General features: G+C 37.0%; 1 protein-coding gene across 1 annotated transcript in view; it reads right to left on the reverse strand.

Annotated features, from left to right (window-relative positions):
- Nucleotides 1-4,176: 4,176 nt before the first annotated feature.
- Nucleotides 4,177-22,307, reverse strand: part of LOC113058909 (2-(3-amino-3-carboxypropyl)histidine synthase subunit 1-like) — a 45,348-nt gene continuing 27,217 nt past the window's right edge. The window contains exons 4-9 of the mRNA XM_026227170.1: nt 14,143-14,257; nt 13,321-13,327; nt 8,805-8,959; nt 8,310-8,328; nt 6,834-6,933; nt 4,177-4,249 (exon numbers count right to left, since the gene is read on the reverse strand). Coding sequence (XP_026082955.1) covers nt 4,177-4,249; nt 6,834-6,933; nt 8,310-8,328; nt 8,805-8,959; nt 13,321-13,327; nt 14,143-14,257 — 469 coding nt within the window. The remainder of the gene's footprint in view (nt 4,250-6,833; nt 6,934-8,309; nt 8,329-8,804; nt 8,960-13,320; nt 13,328-14,142; nt 14,258-22,307) is intronic.

The following is a 22,307-nucleotide window of genomic DNA, read 5'->3' on the forward strand; positions in this document are numbered from 1 at the left end:
TCGAAAGTAACAATGTTCAACTTATGTTCAAAGTGAAATTATACTGAAGTCTTTCTACATTTCTACAAAATACCACCTGGTGTTGTTAGACCACACTTTTGAGTTACTGACCACAGCAGAAATATATCTCTGTATACAACATTATCTTTTAAAATGAAGTTTTTCTGAAAAATGGTACTTTCGCCCCTGCTCTCCCCTACAATGACCAAACATAATCCCCCACCCCAAAAACAAAACAAAACAAAAAATAATAATAAAACAAATAATAATAATAATAATAATTAAGTTTTTATAGTATCAAACCTACTGTGTTTTTTTTTACACAGAGCTCCTTTTTATATTGAAATATGTACAAAATATAATTTTACAATAATATTAATATTTACAAGTAATTTTTTTTTAAGCAATAAGTTTAAGTTTTACAAATAATATTTTAAATAATTAAATTGAATGGATTGAGTATTTCTTTATTCTGTGCAACACAAAACAAGATATTCTGGAAAATGTGTTTCTTTTCATATCATAAAAGTGAATGGGGTCCAAAACAGCATTGGACCCTAATGCTCAGAAACACATGTTCAAAATATCTTCTTTTGTTATGCAAAATATAATTTAGATAATATTACATTTTTAAAAAAATATATATTTATGTTTAAACATGCAATATTAATAATTTATCACATAAATAAAATGTTAATACGTAATATAAATATAAGAGTTATATTTACATGTAACAATTAAGATTTCCATTACTTTTCCAAGCCTCAAAAATACCATTTTAAAATCCCCTGATATTTGCATCATCATGGGAAACCTCAATCGCACTGGCATGTGAAATATCAACAAAAATGACCTACTGCTTTTTGTCTGAAACAGAAAGCCCATGCAAAACTCGTTTGTTCAACTGAACTTCACTAATCTCAAAGCCCACCACAGCAATAAGACACAGGCCACAGAGGAGCTGCTCACTAACAAAACCTGTGATCCCGTCTGACACATTCATCACAGTCAGTGATATTTCTGTCGAACCTTGCCTTGTCCTCAGGGTGTACTGAGACTCAGACTAATCTGCACCTTCATAAGATGCACAGGAGTTGATGTTTCTTTTTGTGAAATGGAGAGCGTGATTGTGCATGTAGATGGAGGAGAGACTCAAGCATCCACGTCTGCCAGGAGCTCCAGCTTGCTGGGGAAGGTCTCAGACAGGAGCACACGCGTGAATGAACGGCCCAACGACTCCAACCGAGACTCTAAGTGCTAGAGAAAGAGAGAGAGAGAGAGAGGAAAGAAAAAGAGAGGAGTTGAATACTGAATGTTACACATTTACATAAAGACAACAAAATTTCATGAACAGGGCTCAAGGTCACCAAGAACAGCCCACATCAAACAGATCTGACAGTGTAGGAGGAAAGAGAACAGAAAATCATTACACCAAGGATTTTCCAAATTTACTGAACAACAAGAAAACCACTTCCTATCGCCTAATGAGAAATCTTCTCAAGATCACTGATGCTGAACCGGTGTAAACGGCTTGTGCAAACCCTCACGTTTTTCAGAGCTTTAGTAAACCACCATCAGCTCTGGGTTTCTAACATAATGGCCAGTTTAGCTCTATTTTCTTCATTAATGACGTAAGGCTTTGTTGTTGCCTTGATTTATTAGTTTCGCCAAAAATTCCCCAATCTAATAAGCCTGAGGTGGAAGAACTTAACTGGTCTGTGCAAAGACCTGAACCCCAGTGAACATCTGTGAAATTAATTAGAATAGGGATGCACAATATTTTGGTTTATTATACCAGTATTAAGTACATTTTTCATTTATCTTTATCACATAACATTGCATTGTATATTTCATCACTCATGCTCATTTCCTCTATTTATACATTTACAGTAGATTATCTCTGCCATCACATAAAGTTAATATTTTATGCACTAATAATTAACCCTGTTAAATGTAATCTTTAGCAGACTTAAAAATGTATATCCTTTTCTCAAACTGTACATCATAATGCTGTGTTGAATATTCACTAGTAGCACTCAGAAAGATCAATTATTATTCTTTTTTTGATAAATTCATTTTAAATTTATTTAGACTTATTTTAAATATTTGTAATTAAAAAAAAAAAGTACATAATTTTATGAGCCCTTTAACTGGTTACCGCCCATAACAGGAACATAAAAATGGGCTTATCAGTATCGGCCAGAATTCTAATATTGATGCATCACAAATTGAACCTGTCTATTGCAAAAGCTTTCTAAAAATGTCTTCCCAGTCAATACAAAATAGATGTCTGTGATATATCAAGTAGAGTAGGACTCTTTACAGTGATTTATGACTGAACATTTCCCATAGCCCATATCATCTGATCATGACCCAGCTCAATTTTAGCCTAAGCCTGTAAAGAGCATTGTTGTCTTGTTTAGAAGATCTGTCTTATCTGACACTCAACTAAAAATGATATTGATAATATTCGCTGTCTTGCACAAAGATATTTTCAATTCCTACTTATGATAATGTCACAGGTGAACTAGAGATGGGGACACGACAGAATACTCATAAGAAATGAATAAGAAAAATTTTAACACTTAATATGGATGTGTTGCAATATTTTTGTCCATATTTAAGTGGAAAAACAAGTGTCAAGTAAGCGTGAAAAAATAAGTATATATATATATCACATAATTTTGTGGTGATAATTCACAATTTCACAGATCTCTTTTGGTATTATTTTACCTTCATAGGAAATCTACAACTTGCTGCTAAATTGTGAAAATTACTGTCAAGTAACAAGAGTGTTAAAACATACCCCACTACCAGCAATGCTAGTGGCACAGAAATGACATTTCAACTGTAATTTAAGAACAACAGAAGCCATGGGAGGTCCCTGCTGCATCATGAATCAAGTGCAAGTGTTTGTAAATAAACACATTCTAATGCACTTTTCATTTGTTCATTAACCATCAATGCTAATTATTAATTCCCCAATGATAGGCTGGAGGAAAGTGAATATTAACACAATTCTTGCTCACTTCAGGATAAAGTGATGCATTACCAAACTCTCCCCACACACTTTGAAGTGTGAAACCCAGTGGACCACAAATATTACCAGCAAAAACCTCCAGACATCAGTGAGGAGGTGTTCAGGTGAACAGTCAGCTTCAAAGCACAGTCATAAAAAAAAGAAGAAGGGAAGTTGGTTGGAACTAGAATCTACTCTTCTCCTCCAACCAAAGTGTATTAAATTAGCTGGCTTAGCCAACCTTGAAACAGGTTACAATTGTTCTTCAATGTTAAGCCAGTAAGTTGAATATGACAAATCTAGAACATGCAGAAATGTGTAACATAGACCCGGAGACGTTTTCTTGAATAAATGCTTGTTTTAATACTCATAATACCACATTATAATGTTCTATTGGTTTAATAAGAAAAAAAGAAAAAAATACATTAATTTAAATAGGTATTAATAGTCATTTATCTCGCCCAGAATCACCATCCACTGTCTGTTTGTCTAGGTGCTGAATTCATCTCACTCGTCTTCTCTATGCATACCAATTAAAAAAAGATGAGATGAGAAAAGGGGAAAAATCTGCCTAAACAAAGTCCAATTCAAATACAAACAAATGAACAGATTAAAAGGGGCAGAAAACAAAGAAAGGAAGATTTGAAGAAGAAGTAGAAGAAGAAGAAAGGCGATGACCTGCCCCTCTCAAAACAATCGCTTAACACCTGTGGTGATCAGGGATGTTGGGTCTAAGCAAACTGACATCTACGCCCTTTATTTGGAAAAATCTTTTATTAAAGATTTGTAAGCGTATTGTGTAGTTGTGTTTAAAATGCAACCGTTTTAATTGTTTCATTTGTGATAACGCAATAAAACAGGCAGAATCGTGGACATCATCTTAGCCAAGATGCCATGTCATGCAAAGCTTTGCACTCATTATTCCCAGCTCATAATTCAATCAATCAATGCGCCAGGTGTTAGATATATTATTTTATGTTATTTAATGGGTTTTAGTTTTTAAAACAGGGCCAAGAGGAAGGAGCTATTACCAAACTGGCTAAATCTGGTCAACTGGCTTTGGATATTGCATGTTTATAAAAAGGTTGAGGACTAAAATGTTGAGGATAGCAATAAAAATGCATGATTTAGCAAAAAGAATACAACTGTACATTGATTTACCTGTAGGCATGTATATCTGGGTTGGCAATCATGATGGATTCCAAATGAAACCTTCCATCCCCAAGATATCTACAGACAGAAACACAACTTTATCAGAGAGAAAGACAGTCTGAGTGGGCAGAATGAATAAAATTCTGCTAACTCTGGGATTTGTGTAAGAAAATATAAAGGCCAATGGGTCTTGGCCTAGAGGACTTGTAAACCGGATCAGAACGGTTCTAACATTCAGCAAGCAATCAGGGCAAGAACTACTCACTCTAAAGTCACGGGAACTTTAAATAGCCGGAAAGAGAGTCATAGACACAGAGGCTGATGGGCTACAATCTAGCTACTCCACAAATAAACCTGCATAAAATGATTAGGTCATGACGCGGACAGCACGCAAACAGAACTCAACACACCGATTATCCTCTGCCGTGCCGACAGGAGAAGACCTGCCATAGTTAATGGGAGTATAGATTAACCTGGCAATCCTGATGGATGCCCTGGGGATGCAGCCACAATTAGAAAGGCTAATTAAGACACGTTTATGAAACACTACAGAACATAATGTGGGTGGGATCCCCCTGGGCCCAACGGAGCAAAGGCTAAACCAGCCATCCTTCACTCTCGCACACACACACACACACACACACACACACACACACACACACAGTGACAGAAAAAGGCTCTTCATCGTTCATTCTCCTTGTCCCTCAAACATATCGGTGTTAGAAAAAAAAATAAAAAGTTTTGCTACCATATACCTGCTAAGAAAACAGAGTATTGATGCACAATATATTAGTACCATATTAGTTATCAGTCAGTGTTCAAATATTATTGTTTTATTTAATCCTTCAAGCAAATTTTCAATTTTTACATTTATTTCATCTTTGCTGTCTTCAAAACTGTTAAATGTAATCTTTTGCAAATCTCATAATTTTTTTTTTTCATTGTGTACATTTTAAAGATGCCTAAATTTACCTGCAGTATTTAAAAAAGATAGATTTTTTAAATTATTATTATTTTTAACATACTCAGACAAAACAGGATTTTCTGTTCTGAGTCTATTATTGGTTATCAGCATTCAAATCAAAATAAATATCATCTTATCTGTATCAACCTGAATTTTTTTTTTTTTTTCAAATACTAATTTCTGTACAATAAATGTATTAGAGCTTGACATAACTAGAACAAAATCATATTCATGAAAGAAAATTCCATTCTTCTTTCTAGGTCAGGAAATCACACTTCTCAAAATTATCTTTTACACAGTTAAAATCATCAGGGTTCCCAAGACAAAATTAAACTTCCAACCTACCACCAATCACAGAGTTAAAGGCACATTATTATGGGATACTACAGTAAACTACATATCAATGTCGCCTCCAAAAACGAATGCCTTCCTACCTCCTTATAGTGTACCACCTCAAACACAGCCTTTTTTTAGCTGTTGTCTAAGTCATTCACCAAAAAATTGCCCCTCCACACATTTTCCCATTTCCTTTATATGTTGCAGTAATAAAACACACCAATTTTCCCGGATTACTGAACTGTCTCTTTCAAGGCCCTCTATTACAAATATTGCATTTAAAGCAGAGACATTAAACTCTCAGAGGTTTCCCGGCTCAGCTTTTAACAGTATAACTTAAACAGCCACAGATTGATGCATTTGGTAGAGATGGCACTATTGAGAATACAATATTAGAAATGGCCCAATTTGCAGTTCTTAAAACTGCTTTTCACAGCACCGACCCATTCACCCTCAGTTCAGTTCATTATGCCTTCGGCAATGAGACGGAGCTCCCTCTTGCTTCAGAAAAAATCCCAAGTGAAAACCAGAGGTCTGCGTAAAGACCAGTGGCGTTCATCAAATTTTATTAAATACAGAGTGCTTTACGGTCCTCCCAACTCAAAAGAGACTTTATGAAGGTGCCGATCAGCCATGAACCTGGGTAATTTTTCAGCACAAAGCTGCAATCATCTTCTCCGTGGGACTTTATTCAGACCCCCAGCCAACATATTACATCTTATGAGAAAGTCAGGGCCTGTATAAGCTTAATTAGCTGTTAATTATACGGTGGCGATTCGGCTTTGCAATATAACATCACATTACTACACTGTCGGCTGTCAGAGAAAGTTTTTAATATGATAGCTGAGGGTGAGGGCAAAAAGTAAATGATCTATGATAAACGCTATTTGCATAATAGCGGTGTCATTTTGGCGGTCAGTGACATGACCACTTGTGTATGTCTAATGCTGACAGACATCGTGCTGAAGAGGTGAAAATGAATATAAACACCCATCAATTCCACTCACACACACACACGGACTAACATTCATCACAGACTCTGCACGATGGATTAAGAGGCAGAAAACTCAAACACACACACACACACCCTCTCTGTGTACACACAGACAAAAGGTTTCCGTCTATCTCTCAGGAGCAGAGCTTGCTGCTCACGGCTGCTGTGTGATACAGAGAATAATAGATCACACACACATACACCTGCTGCCTAATGTCTCGTCTCTGTGTTACAACAGCACTTGACACGCTTCTCATTAAAGTCATCTTGAAACTGCATTCGTAATGCATTTCACTTACGCAATGTGACATTTCAGAGAGAAACAATATTCTGCAGGTAAAAATGTGAGGCGGGTCTGTTTTCCTTGCATGATGGCACTGATGTGTTTCTCCAGACGAGGCGATGTGCATCCGAGGATCTCCCCAGGAGAAAGTGGCCGACACTGGGGTACCAACACCAAAGGAGCAACTTTCCCACCAAAAAGCCCAGAACCACCTTTTTAAGAAAGGTGAAAACATGTGGCATGGTTCCAGATTAGGCACTGGCTCTATGGAATTACATTTGGTTCATTAATAATGAACATAACTTTATAATACTGAACGTAACTTTTTCAGAAACTATATGCCATTCCAAAAGAAGAAAAACACAATGAAAAAAAAAAAAAATGAACTCAGTCACACAAATTTAACAGGCTCTTCAAATATATTTCCTTCTTTGTTAATGTTTTTCAAAGATTTGTTTTCGCTAAGCATGGATTCTGAATGCATTGCCACAGATTTAGCATTTGCTTCGCAGTTTTTCGTTTGGTGTTTTTACACAAACTTCTCTTGGGGGCGGGGTTAAAAGTGATCTACTCTGATTGGATAGTGAGCTTTTGATGGACAGGTGCTCGCTGACCGGGAAGTGCCCCTTTGGTCTCAGTGAAGCCAGATTATGAGGTGTTGGTACCTCAGTGTCGGCCGCTTTCTCTGTGGCTGTTATACTGTTATACTGTTAAAAGCTGAGCCGGGAAACCTCTGAGAGTTTAATGTCTCTGCTTTAAATGCAATATTTGTAATGGAGGGCCTTGAAAGAGACAGTTCGGTAATCTGGGAAAACTGGTGTGTTTTATCACTGCATCATATAAAGGAAATGGAAAAATGTGTGGAGGGGCAATTTCATGGAAACTGTGATATATTTTTTCAGGATCCTTTGAATAGAAAGTTAAAAAAAAATGTATTTATTTAATTTGAAACAAATGACTTCACTGTCACAACTGATGAATGCATACTTCCATATAATTTTTATAATATAAATTATTTTTTTCTTTAAAAAAACAAAAAAAAAATTGACCTCAATGAACATTTTGAACACTATCTTAAACAGTATGTGAACCAGTTGCTATGGATTTTATTTACTATACACCTAAATAAACTCCTAAACGCTCCTGATGCAGTAATACTGCTGAATCAAACTCTTAGTGTTAAAATATGCTCTTAAACTCATTAGATTTGTAAATAAAGGCAGTTTGTTTGTGAAGTAATACAGTTAGGTTCTGAGAGTAACTTGCAGCTCTGGCTGAGCGCTGAATATGGAACGTGCAACGACAACTTTTCAGTGGAAGAAAAGAGAGACAGATACAATCAGAGAAACAGTCATAGTCATCCAGCACATCTCCCAACACCTACAGGCTTTCCTTTCCAACGACATGGAAGCAAAGAAATTGTGCCAAATAAATTTAGGCAAGAAAGCTGCAGTAATGCGATGGGGGTGGAGACATTACGGTTAAGATTTTGACAAGAAGATAAAATAACAAAAACATATAAAACATGTGCATTCACACTCCTCTGACTCCCAGCACCCACCCAGAGCACGGGAATGGGCCTACACACACACGACACACAGGCCGTGCCATTTCCAGAAATATAATTTTTAGGCAGGAGGGTGAAAATGACAGCGAGGAGGAGAGAGTGAAACAGAAAAAAAAGCAAGGGAAGAAAATCTCACACTTATGTAAGGTGGAGTGCAACATGACTTCTAATAATTCCTCCTCTTGTGCAGTTCAAAATAACTTTAACTGCATTTCACACCCACATACATAAACACACATTATTATAGGAACAAACACACACACACACACACACACACACACACACACACACACACACACACACACACACACACACACACACACACACACACACACACACACACACACACACACAGGCAGTCTTATGTGCTTTCAAGAGACCTTGAAGCAGGAAGGTAAGAAAGAGAGAGAGACAGTAAGCGAATCAGAGCACTTATTTAACCGCAAGGAATAGTTATCATTGAGTAAGAAGTAGTGGGTCAAAGGTTACCTGTAAAGCAGCCACAAACTGGATGGTGCTGACGAGGGCGAGCGAGTGGCCAGGGGGAAAGTTGAACCTGAGTGTGTCCAGGAAGTGGCCAGTGTCAATCTGGATGTCCACAAACACATACAGCATCTTGATGGCCTCAGTTGAGTCTATGGGGACTGAAGACACAAACAACATTAGCATATTTCACTCAACACACGTTCAAACGATTCTTTCTGAAACTGAATCTGCACTTCAGAGGGGTAGTAAATGACCTCTTACTTTCTGCAGACTCTGGAAACTGTACTATTCTTCTATTATTGGACTTAAGTGCGGCTTTTGATACTGTGATCATCATATCTTATTAAAGAGATTGGACCTTGAAGCTGGCATTCATGATGGTGCACTAGATTGGTTTGCATCATATCTCCGCAAACAGGATTTTTTTGGTGGAAATTGGAGAATTATCATCAAGCTCAGTTCCCATCACCAGGGCTTAATTCTGGGTCCAATCTTATTTTCCTTATACTTACTCCCTCTTCGTTTCATTTTTGAGTCCCATAAAGTTTATATCATATTTACGCCGATGATACTCAGCTCTATTTTCCATTAAAATCAGGAACTGATTCAGTTTTCTCTCTGCTAGCTTGTTTAGAGGACATTAAGGGTTGGATGGACAATAATTTCCTTCAATTAAATCAGAAGAAGACTGATGTTACCTTTTAAATAATATAAGTTCTACCCTAGGCCCCCTTCAAGATAGTATTCATGATAAAATAAAAAATCTAGGAGTTACTCTTGATCCTGAGTTAAAATTTGATAAACAAATCAACTCTGTAGTTAGAGCCAGTTTTCTGCAGCTTAGGGGACATCGGAAGCTGAAAAATATTCTGAGCTTTAGTGATTTGGAGATCGTTATTCATGCATTTACAGAATGCTGCGCGTCATTTTTTAACAGGGACAAAAAAATGCTCTGTGATGCCAGTTTCACATATAATCTGTCTGCAGTGCGTATGCAGTCCGAGTGCGTTACGTATATGGTGCTGAAGCAGCACGGACTCATTGTGCTTTTACAGGGCCCGTGGACATTTCACGGAATTCTGTGAGACCAGGTTGTTTACACAGGACGCGTTTGCAGTCCGCCACTGATCCGCGCTGTTTAAGCCACAAAACAAAACATTTTGATATCAAATCATGTAAAAAAAAAAAAAAGAAAAAAAGCATTGTAATACTCTTTCATCACAGTAGCTACAGTAACAATCTTTCATAGACATATTTAAATTCAAATATAAACAACGTATTACTCGTGCATTTGACTGCTATGTTTTTATAATAAGTTGCTGAAACAAGCTGCGACACAAATTTAAACACAACATTAGCCTACTTTTCTTGTTAGGATATCACAAACATTCAAAATTAAAACTCACCACTGACAGAAAAAGTTGACTCTCGTGCCTTTTGCATTTAAATCTTTATTACACGCAATCCAACGGGTCTTAAATAACTTTGTTTTTCTGCCTCTATAAAAGTGCATATATAATGTTGTCTTGTTTATCTAAAGTTGCTCTTTTTCTTGTTTTAAATGTGGCCAAAACCCATGTGTTGCGTGTGAAACACAGTAGGCTTTAATTAGTATTTTTAACTTTGATTCATGCAGCACAGCAAAAATAGACTCGGTACGTAAACGATCGCTGCACTGCTGCAGACGGACTGCTCCTGGAACGCACTGACAGACTTCAACCGCATGCAGTATGAACGCTGGAATCCGTTAACATGGGTGCGGAAAAAAATATGCAACGCATACGCACTGCAGATGGAGTATGTGTGAAACGGGCGTAAGTTGCTTTGGATAAAATTTAATTTAAATTAAATGTTCCCTCATGGTGGAATGACCTCCCCAACTCAATCCGAGCAGCTGAGTCCTTAGCCATCTTCAAGAATCATCTTAAAACACATCTCTTCCACCTTTATTTGACCCTTTAACTTTAACACTCAATATTCTAATTCTATTCTTAAAAAATACCTAACTACCTTTCTAATCTTTTTGTATTCTATTTTTCTTTTCATTTATTATGCAATTATATATGTGTGTGTATGTGTAAAGACCTCTAACTAGCTTGCTCTATTCTTTTTTTTATTCTATCTGTTTTCTTTTTATTTATTATATTATTTAAAATTCCCATGCTACGTGTACTGTGTTAACCTAACAGACTTGTTATAGCACTTATATATCATTGCTCTTTTTGTTGTTTTTAATTGCTTTCACTGTCTTTATCTATAAGTCGCTTTGGATAAAAGCGTCTGCTAAATGAATAAATGTAAATGTAATGTAAATTGATAAAAGCGTCTGCTAAATGCATTATTTTAATTTAAATTGAATTGTTATTGACTGTTGTTCTTATTATCATTTAGGGGGACTTAGGAACACCTTGGGGTGGCTTCAGCCCCCCTAAAATAGGTCTAACGATGTCCTGTCTACAAGTATTGATATATGTAGAATGAGTACAACCCGCACATATTACATCCACTATGTTGGTATTATCATGATAAGTTCATTTTCATGAACTGCAAACTCACAACAAAGTAAATACATTTCTTGAAATCTCAGGAAACTGATGACAATAACTCAAGAAAGGACAAAATCCTACAATTGCTATTAATGCCATTCATTTCACACCCCATTTAAAAGACAGCGGAGCTGAAAGAGGATGGCGGGCTTCAGTCTTCTCTCATCTACATTATCATTTGCTGCTGATGGTCATAATTGCTGCTCTTCTTGTAGCATTCTCTTTAAAGCCCATTTCACTGCTATTAGGCAAATGCCACCTTTAGGGAGTGTTTTAAACATGGAGCCCATTTGGCTATGTAAGAACAGACGGCAAGACAGTGAGGCAAGTAGGAAGAAAGGAAGTAAATGTTACCTAAGACCTAAGATTATTTTTTTTTACCATATGATGGAAGTCAGCTGTAACTAAAACAGTTTATCATTTTTGAACATGGTTTTGAAGATCTCAACATGGGCAAGGTGAGAGAAAAAAAAAATCATTCAGTGCTGAAAGGTATTGTTAAAAGTTTAAATAAAAGCATTATTTTACACAAACATGCTTATTATGCTTTTAGAGTACTGTGCTGTTAGCTTAGCGACATGCTAACATCACAGCTCTATTAAACTGCATGTCAAGCTGCCTCTTTGAGTTCCAAATCAATCAACTAAAAGTTTCCATAGCGGTAAGGATGATCCCTTAAAAGGCAACAAGCAGCAAGGCAGCTAACAAGGTTTTAGAACAGAGCTACTGAATAGATGTCATGGGCAACATTTACGCTCTGTTACTAGAGGAAGTGATATACATGACCTAGGGGAAAGAGAGAAAGAGGGGCTTCTGGGAGAGAGATTTTACTGACTGCGGCAATAAAGTTTTTTTTTTCTGGCAAAGTTTTACATTCAAGTGGGTCACTGTCAGAATGCACATACATGCAGGGCTATTTTCATACACACATGAGGCAATAACCTCTTTCTGCAGGTGCTAGAAAACAAAAGAAAAAGATGTGGAGGGGCTGGTTGGGTTGAAGATAAGTGGAATTGATCAATTTCTCTTATCCAATTAGCACGGCAGACTGCGAGCACTTACTCACTGCAATTACAGCTGTTGTCAATAAGAGTCATGGATTCTCCATCCCCTCGTCTCCTTCCATTGTCTATTGTTTTCTTAAGGCGATAAAATATAAGCACCTTTTTGCTGTTTCATCAGCCACCATAAGTCACCATACAAAAATATTAAAGCTTTTTGCACTTGCTTTCAGTACTGCCGCTAAAGTTTAGCTTTAAGGCTTGAATATTGTTGGTCTCCAGGATATTGTGGAAAAGGAATATAAAAAAGCCAAACAAACAAGCAGAGTGAAAAGATGTGATAGGTTAAGGAATTCCTAACCAAATAAATAATTATACGTCTATGTCCTACACATGAGGACTTTCCCAAAAGGAGGTTTTGGGAGATTTTGTCAGGTGTATTTCACTCCTGGATATATAAACACTTACATACAGTGTGTACAGCAATTAAAGCAGTTACACTATTTTAATTTCTATTCATACTGTAGCTTACACTGACAAACGCACATTTCCAGAAGATCTATGTTTGTCTGCATATAAATGTGCATGTTGAGATTCACAGGAGGCTTCAGACCTCAGATGCAGGATTAATATTCCCTTTGCCAGCTCTGGTATTTGGAAGAGGTGTGATTGTTCTGCTGGAGATATATTGGCCCTATTGATTTAGCATTTCCTCTACTGTATGCTGTGCTGCTGACGGGCAGTGAGGGGTAAAAGAGTAGCTTCCTCTAGGCTGGCACGTCCAGGACACTGTTAATGCATGTTCTCTATTGATCTGCTGAGCACACGTGCAGGCAGGGTCATTCAAAACATCTACTATCCCTTACACATGACTGGCTACCATACTGAGCTATTGAGAGCAGCTTTGTAAAGCACTTCAAGAGTAAATCTAAACATCATAACTTCATCTTACAATGGCCGACTGTCTCCAACCTTTGCACTTAGAAACTCCCACAGAGATTTCTTGGCCTCGTTCTCAATTATTTTTTCAAACTCGCAGTTGCCTGTCAAACAAGAGTTGAAAATTAGCAATAGCTATAATATCTATATGCTGCACATCAGTTACAGGCTTTGTATTGTAACTATGTTTGCTTGTATGGTCCCTGTTAAATAAACTTTAAACAAAAAAAGAAAAAAAAAGAAAGACCCTGTAAAATGCTGACTGAGAAAGAAGAGAAACTGCAGGGACATAGAAAGATGATAGATGAGATGTCTTTCTTTATGAAAATTAATTTGTGGGTATGCAGTCTATAAATATGTTAAAGGAAAAGTTATCATACACAGCTCTGAAGAATCCAAACCTGTCTGACTTACTTTCTTCTGTGGAAAACAAAAGGAGAATTTCACACAACCCTTTTGTTATTTTATTATTATTTATTTACCATTTTAGTATTTTTTTATATTTTAAATTAGCTTTTATTTGTTGTATTTTCAGTGTTCATTTGAAGTTTTAGTAATTTTGTTTTGTGCTTTTGTGATTAGATGTTGTGTTAATGTATAGCTTTAATTGATATTTATTTCATGTTTAGTGTGAGTAATGTTATACTCAGAATTCGTGCTCTGCATTTAACCCATCCACTCTCTAACCACACCAAATGTTTTATCAAAATGTTTGCATTCCACATAAAAAAATAAGTCATACAGGTTTGGAATGACATGGGGGTGAACAAATTATATCAGAATGTTCCATTTAGGTTAACTCTCCCTCTAATTCACATTTTGTGTGTATTCAACTCAGTAAGACAACTGTGAGACAGCCCATAAAGTCTGCACCATGAAGTCGGCTCCTAAAGTGCGGGCAGTGAAGTCATCCATGCAGCAGTCCCCGTATGTCACATCTCCCATCACTAGTGTGTCCGCCTCTGTGAATCTGACAAACAACACAATCAACCAATCAATGACCTTGATCACCACCCAATTGCAATTCAGATCAATTAGGCTGTAAATAAAGAGTCCACACAGTTGGCAGATCAATCACTCTAAAGCGGAAATATCACTCAGACACCCATGTCTCCAGTTAAGTGGGCTCCCGCTAGCCGTAAACTCATGCCCTTGTGCAGTCTGGAAAAACATCCAGAATAAGCATCGGACAATTATTAACATAAACGTTCACTGATGGTAAACGTTAAAGTTCCACGTTAAGGTTTATAGCTATGTATGCATACTGTCTTACGAAAAAATTGTTTTCGAAAACTTCAACTGTAGGTTCATCCCAGTGGTAATCACAATCTCTACTTCACCTGCCAACATTTTTACTGAAAAAAATAAATAAAAAACAAAATGAATAATTTTTAAATATATAGTTTTTACATGTATTATTTAATATTTTTTAAATTAAAAATGTTATACATTTTTTGCACAAATTGTTTGATAATTTATTCAACAAAGTAATACATTCATAATTTAAATATGTAAATAAATTAAAAAAGTCTCACTTGAAAACCAATAAATAAACATGTTTGCTGTAAAATCATGCCATACAGTAAAACAGAGGTTTAATGATTTCTTTGTATTCTAACTTTTTAGCAACTTTGACAAAAAGATTTTGACATTTTGCCTACCTGACAAGTTTAAACAGTTTTCACAAGCAAGTGCCAAGAAAATGTTTAAATCAGCATAAAAATGAAATGCACATACATGATCCAAAAATTATGAGATACATCAATAACCCAAAAGAGCCAGTGACCCAAAATTCTCATACTGACCTGCATTCTTAAAAAACCTCATGGCCAGTAAGAGATACATATTTATTAATTCACCTGTCATTAGCAAATGTGGATAAGCAGTAGACTCTGAATGTAAGAATTAAGTCTGCTAAATGACTTTTTACTATGCAAGGGAAGACTGAGTCACCATCTCCAGTACAGTACACTCTTCAGAGATGCAGCTACAAATTTTCCTTGGCTTCCTCCCTTCACTTCACAGGACAATGACAAGCATTCCAGTGAGGTGGATCTCTAAGGAGCTGTTTGAAGAACCAACGATCTGTTTTTGTTTGCTTCGGCAGGGGTCGTTAAGTGTTAGCACATCTATTGACTGGCGCACTGCTGCCGCCTCTCCTCTGTGTGACATTTAAATGCAGGATAAACATGAGACTGAAGCACATAAATTATGAGTGAGAAAAAATGAGAGAGAATGAATATGCGAGGAGAAGAAAGGAGGAAAAAGAGAGCAGAGGCTGTTGTATGGGAAGCTGGCTGTCTGGAAGCAGACATATTTAGGACAGGTATTATTAATAGAACACAGACAGATTTTCTTTGGTTTTACACACACACACACACACACACACACACACACACACACACACACACACACACACACGCACGCACTTCTAAACCCCTCCAACTGATTCACCTTCTAACCCAGGGGTGTCAAATTCAATTCCTGGAGGGCCGAAGCCTTGCAGAGTTTTGTTCCAATCTCACACAGCATGTAGTTTTCAAATAGCCTGAAAGACTTGATTAGTTGGAACAGGTGTGTTTAATTAGGGTTGAATCTAAACTCTGTAGGGCTCCGGCCCTCCAGGAATTGAGTTTGAAACCTGTTCTAACCTCACGTTCAGAATGAACTGTTGGAAGTGGCTAGTACAACCTCATGACACATACAGTAGTACAGTCTGAACTGATTGCTCTGTTTGTGATTTCTTTTTCTACTTCCTGTCTGGGTCCTAGCCTTTTTGTTTTTTTACCGTAATATGTTAAACTAAAATACAAGAATCAAATGAGAATCACCTTTGAAAATAATGGAGATTACATAATAATAATAATAATAATAATAATAATAATGAAGTAATAGTTAAATGTCTGGATGTTAATGAGTAGTAACCGATATGGGTTTTTGGGGGCCGATACCAATACCGATATTAGGGAGTAAAAAAAAGGTAGATACCGATATATCAGTCGATATTCCTTGTTTATATTATAGTATAGTTGTGCTACTGTCTTCATACACAGACAAAACTTACTAGAGAAATGTGAAGTGTGATTAGAAGTGTGAAGTTATGCAGGGTTAGTTTTAACACACATTTATATTATGCAAAATATGTGCTTGTGCGCTGGAACTAGGATCCGCTGGGCTCCATCATGTGTCATTAACCAGCGAGAAAACTTTAACAGTACTACAATACCAGGAAGGAGGACCGGGTGGTTGATGTTCATCTAACATTCTAGCTCTGTCCGCACAGCATGTGTGAACGTGCTAATGACATGTTCTGTCTGCGTGAACAGGGTGCGCTGAGGCATGCAGATACATTGACAAATAGGTAGGAAAGCAATTTAAAGCTCGGACCAAGCGTTTTGATTGAATGTACATTTCTTGGTTCTACGCCTTCCAAAGACAATATTAATACAGATAAATACATTTAAACCACTTAACTTAATGATTCCTATTGGGATGTGATGAGACTTTCAACCAGTATAACAAAAAATATTTCTGAAGACAATCACCTGTCTCAGTTATTTATTATTTATTATTCATTTAAAATGAGACAAATCTAACCACCTCTAACAAATCTAACCGGACCACAAATTTAACCAACCGTAACTCCCTATATTATATAATATTATATATGTTATATAATATGTTATTATATTTTTATTATATGTTCTGTAAAAAAAAATGTTCATATCGGTGGCATATTCGCTGATACCGATATATCGGCTTTACTAATGAGAACATGGTATTGAGAACGTTTGAAAATAACTTAAGTGCTTAAGTGTTTAATTGTCATGAAACTAAAATCAATGCAAAAAATGAATGAATGGCCTGATAAAAAAAAAAAAAATGAAGGCTGTCAATTTAACACACACAAACACACACATACGGTGTATATGCAATCGATTTGATTAACTGACATAAAACAATTAGTTCAATAATTTAAAAAAAAGTTTTTATAAATCTGGACATGTTTTCTTGAATTTCACATTGGCTTTCTGTGTCTCACACACACATAGACAAACATACACACACATCGCCCTCTTCATAAAACTTGCATACTTCTGTAACCCAGTGCCCTCAAACACACCCTCTCTCCCCACACACAGTTATTCTCATGTGAAGGACACATGGCAGGCAGCAGTGCTTGTAAAGAAGAGGGAGATGAATGAGGAGAGATCATCTGGTAAATAAATATTTGCCGTGGTAGATTTGATTCGCTCATCCTTTCTCTCATCAAGGTCCCTCTCTTTCTGCTCATCTGCTACACATTTGCGCAGGCATATTCATGAGTGGGTGGCATCATCACCGGCCCAAAATAATAAGACACACACAAATAAGATGGTTCAAAACAATACATGTACAGTGCTGTGGTCCCAAAAGTAACTCAAGTCACACTTAAAAATGTATGAATGTCATTGCATCACTTAACAAAACACCAAACTGTATCACTGTACAGGGAAGCACCACCCACACTGAAAACCCGCTGTACCCAAAATCCCACTCCTCATGTTAAGCATCAAACATAGATGAGCAGACATTGATTGTGGAAGTTGAGAGGATGGTGCATTATGACAAATCCCCCAAGTTCCATGAAATACAAAATTGAAAGGGATGGTTTACACATTAGGCACAAAAAAAAAATACTTAAATACAAATTTTAATTACAATTTTGAATCCTGTTTGCCATCTCTACTCAAATTCAAGGCCTTACACACAAGATCTATAAGCAGGATACAAATATGAAGTGGCTGCAAATCTGTCGCCTGTAACGATGACTACCCCAGCCTGCGGTTACAAAACACCTGCACAACCTCATTGTCAGGTTTCCTTATTTGCGCAGTATATCCGATTAACACCAACTAGAAGGGCTTGCGGATGAAAAACTGAAATACATTAAAATAAACTCTGAGCGTCAGATTACCGGAGCTTATGTGTGAGAGAGATAGTGCTCGCTACCTGGGAATGGTGCTGTAATTATAGAGCAGGAGTGTGGATCAAGTTCGTGCTCCCGCTGGGACTGAGGCTCAGAGCGAGTAAGATGAGGGGTTTTAGTCGTGATTAGCGCTTCACACGCCCCTCGAAATGCTGACCGCAGGATAGAAGAGTCAATGTCACATGGCCTGGTATGCTTGTTACTGTAACTCTGCTCTTCTCCTACTGAAATCAAATCCACCTCTCTCTGTCTCTCTCTCTCTGTCATGCTATCTGGCTCCAGCTACAGCATCTGAGCTGAAATGTCATTAAGATGCAATTAAGATGTAGAAATGTCTGTGATCTCAATAACAGGGATTGTTAATCAGTGTCTCTGTAACAGCCAGCTCGCAGAAAACAAAGTCACACTCACACAGAGCAGATCATATTCTGTTTATTTTGAGGTTTAAATTCTATATTTTCAACATGGTTTCAGACCTTTGGACCTCACTAAGCTCAGCCAAGGCCTGGCACTCCCTGTCAATGTAATGGTTGTTGGATGGTTTAGTGTCTCTCTCTGACGAATTCTCATGAACTCCACAGACAGTTAATGTGTCTCTCTGTCATGTCTCTCTACCTCTTTCAGAGAAATGAGACGGAGTCATGCTTCTGCAGGACGGGTCAGCATCTCTGCATGTCTCTCACTTTCTCAGTTAATGAACATTAGGGGTGTGCTGTGTCTGGAAGCGGATCCATTCGTTTCAAGCTATTCCTCCTGTCTCTCAGAGGTGAAATCTTTACTTGGCTTTGACAGGACTTTCATCAAAGCTCAGCGTGAGCGAGGGGCTGCTGCCTCAAAGCACTCCTGTTTGTGAACATCTTTCTCTTTGGCCACTTAATCAAAGCCTTCAAAAGCAAATGATTTCAAATAAATAGTGCCTTTTTTATGACTGCTAATTGTCTGGAATAGAACAGCCAAGCAGAGTTAGAGAAGTGATAATTATCATTATAAAAAGATATTTCAGAAGACTTGTGAAATAGAGCCAAATCATGATTTTATAACTTGGACATTAAAGATTAAAGATCTAAATCCCAGATTATTAAACATGCAAAGCTCAAATATTGATTATTGCTTTTTGTGCACAATGGGCCACATACAGTACATTATTGACATGATGTGGAAGTGGTATTGAGATAGAGTAGAGCCATTTTCAAGAACAGCTGCTTTTCTTTGATTTGAAGGAAAACTTTTGAAACAGTTCCATTTCCATTCTAGAACCATGGAACTGCTTCGCTCTTATTTATATCACTGTCAAATGTAATAAAATTTTGATAATATTTAACATCTCCAACAAAAAGCCCTTCATATTCCAATAGATCTAAAATAAATAAATAAATAAATAAATAAATAAATAAATAAAAATAGGCTACCTACAATAACTAAAAAACGATCCTATCCCATCCCAAATAGAATACAGTAGATGCATGCATATAGTATTATAATCTTTAGTAACACAACATAAAGCAAACCACAAATCCAATCAAAACCAAAACAAAAATACCTGTGCGAACTTGAGGGCAACTGACTAAACACATCTACTAATAATCACCTTGACACCAGTTGGTTAAACGACAAAAATGGCTCTGAAAATTGAAGTTAGTAGAAATAAATAAATAAATAAAAGGTCAAGCATCTAATGCAATGACATTTATAGATTTTTTTTAAGTGTTCAAATATTTTTGGGGCCACTGTGCACATTTTCAAATACACACAATAAGAATGAAGACCTTTTGTTGTGTCGGGTTGTGGATGACAGCCCAGGACACAGGCCTCTGAGTAATTCAATGCTGTACCCTCTGCCCGGTTTCAATAAATCTGATTGAGGGAGTGTGTGTGTTTAGCCTCTCTCTTCACTGAGCTCAGTTAACACAAAGACTAATATTAGATCAGCAATGAGGGCCTGTCGCAGAAAAGCCGTCCCTTCGGACTTTCCACATGCCAGCCCTGTTTCCCTACAGTTTACAAACTACTCCTGATCCACTTAACAGAGCACAAACCACACTAGCCCACACAAATCACATTACCTGTACATTCTCAACCTACACAACAGAAAAAAAGTCCTAAATCCAGTCTGCAAAGCCACTGAAGTCCTTATTAGTAAAGCTTCTGTGCCCATTTCTCCTTTTTGCCATGATACCTGTGTCAAAGTGTTTATGAAATACAAAAATATTCGAATTGTCCAACTGTGTGCCTCTGTGGATTGAGGTTATCTCTCAGACTAGCTCAGTGGCTGTGATGATGTGCAAGGTTGTATGAGACGAGTGTGTATGGGTTTCGCTCATTTGATGAAAAGCTGGCCTCAAAAATGCTTCGTGGTTTTCTACTTGTGAGCAGGTCTCAGTGTCTGGAGGGGATGCAGCATTGGCTGTGCGACACCATCTATAACCTTGTTAGTCCACTTCAGGACAGAAATCAGCCCAGTAGAGAGGAGAGAGAAACGCTCTATTCAGGATGCCAGGATGTCTGTCCCACAACACCCTCAGATTTCCCACACACACTCCTGATATTGAGGCATGACCTGAAATGAACCTCGTCTGAGCAATTATTTAAGATTTCTTTTGTTGAGAGTCCAATAATTTGTTTGTTTACCTGTGAAATCCAAAGAGAGTTTCCTTTGATATTTGTGAACTGTTTGAGTGATACTAGAAATATTCAGCTTATAATAGTAATAATAATCCTAAAAGATTTATATCTTATATATATATATATATATAAATTGTAATAAAATATTGCTTGAGGCAGTGCTAATGAAAACATTTCTATTACTCACTGTATGCAATATGTCTAATAAAACAATAACTTATAAAATAAATAATACCTCAAATCACAATTCTATTTCATAGACTTGCACTGATGGAGTGATCAGATTCATCTAATGCTTAAAATAAAGACTTCATTCTTTTGACTTGCGTCTGTAGGTAACCATTTAGCAACAATCCAGAGATCCTTAGTAAATATCTAGTATTGTCCTAGCAACTGCACAGCAACAGTTCATCATAAGCAAGCATGTAGCACTTTGGCTCACTGTATTTGCGTTAACAACTAGTCCAGAACTCTGACCTTTTTTTTTTTTTTTTTTAATCAGACATGATCCCAGACTTTTTAATCTGAGTTTATCCAGTCAAGGCAGTGTACATTCATATCACCTGGGGGCAGTAAAACAATATTTTGTTGCTGTGTATTTTTGTATTAATCATGTTTGAATGTTTGTTTATTTTTACTTTTTACCCCAAACCTGTTAATAATGCGAGCACAGCTTCCTCATGTTACCACTACAGGATTCCAGCCAGGTCTATGACACGGATCAGATATTTGAGCACTCTGTTTCTCTCTTGCTTTCTCAGAGACAGTAAAAAGTGATGCATCATCCCATGAGAGCAGTAAGAGAGAGGCAGGTGAGCAGAGTAGAATAGAAGTGCTCTGGTGCATCTGTACGTGAAGAGCTGTCACGACATTCTGTCTCACACACACACACAAACACACACACACACACACACAAGCACACACACACACACACACGAAAGCACACATTCACATGCAACAGACGAGACAGATATATGGACTACCTAAACAGCCATTAACACACACATGCAGTTCAATGAACAATCTCTTAATAGAAATATGAAAAATCTGTCATCATTTACTATAATTTCAAATCTGTAAGATATTAATTCTTCCACAGAACAAAACAGGAAATAATTAATCAAGAATAACCTCGACACTCTTTTCCAAATAATGAAAATCAAAGTCGGAAACAACATTAGGGTGAGCAAATAATTTTTGGAGCTCTTTTGAGCTGAACTCAAAGATCTAATACTTTTTCTATGTACACAAAAGGCTGATTTCTCTCAAATAATATTCATAATTCTGTCTAATTCCATCCACCTCAAAGTTATGGCATATCAAGATGCTGATTAGACAGCATTATTATTGCACAGGTGTGCCTTAGGCTGGCCACAATAAAAGGTTATGCTAGAATGTGCAGTTTCATCACATAGCACAATGCCACAGA

The sequence above is a fragment of the Carassius auratus genome, chromosome 40 (assembly GCF_003368295.1).
Source record: "Carassius auratus strain Wakin chromosome 40, ASM336829v1, whole genome shotgun sequence".
NCBI classification, from domain to species: domain Eukaryota; kingdom Metazoa; phylum Chordata; class Actinopteri; order Cypriniformes; family Cyprinidae; genus Carassius; species Carassius auratus.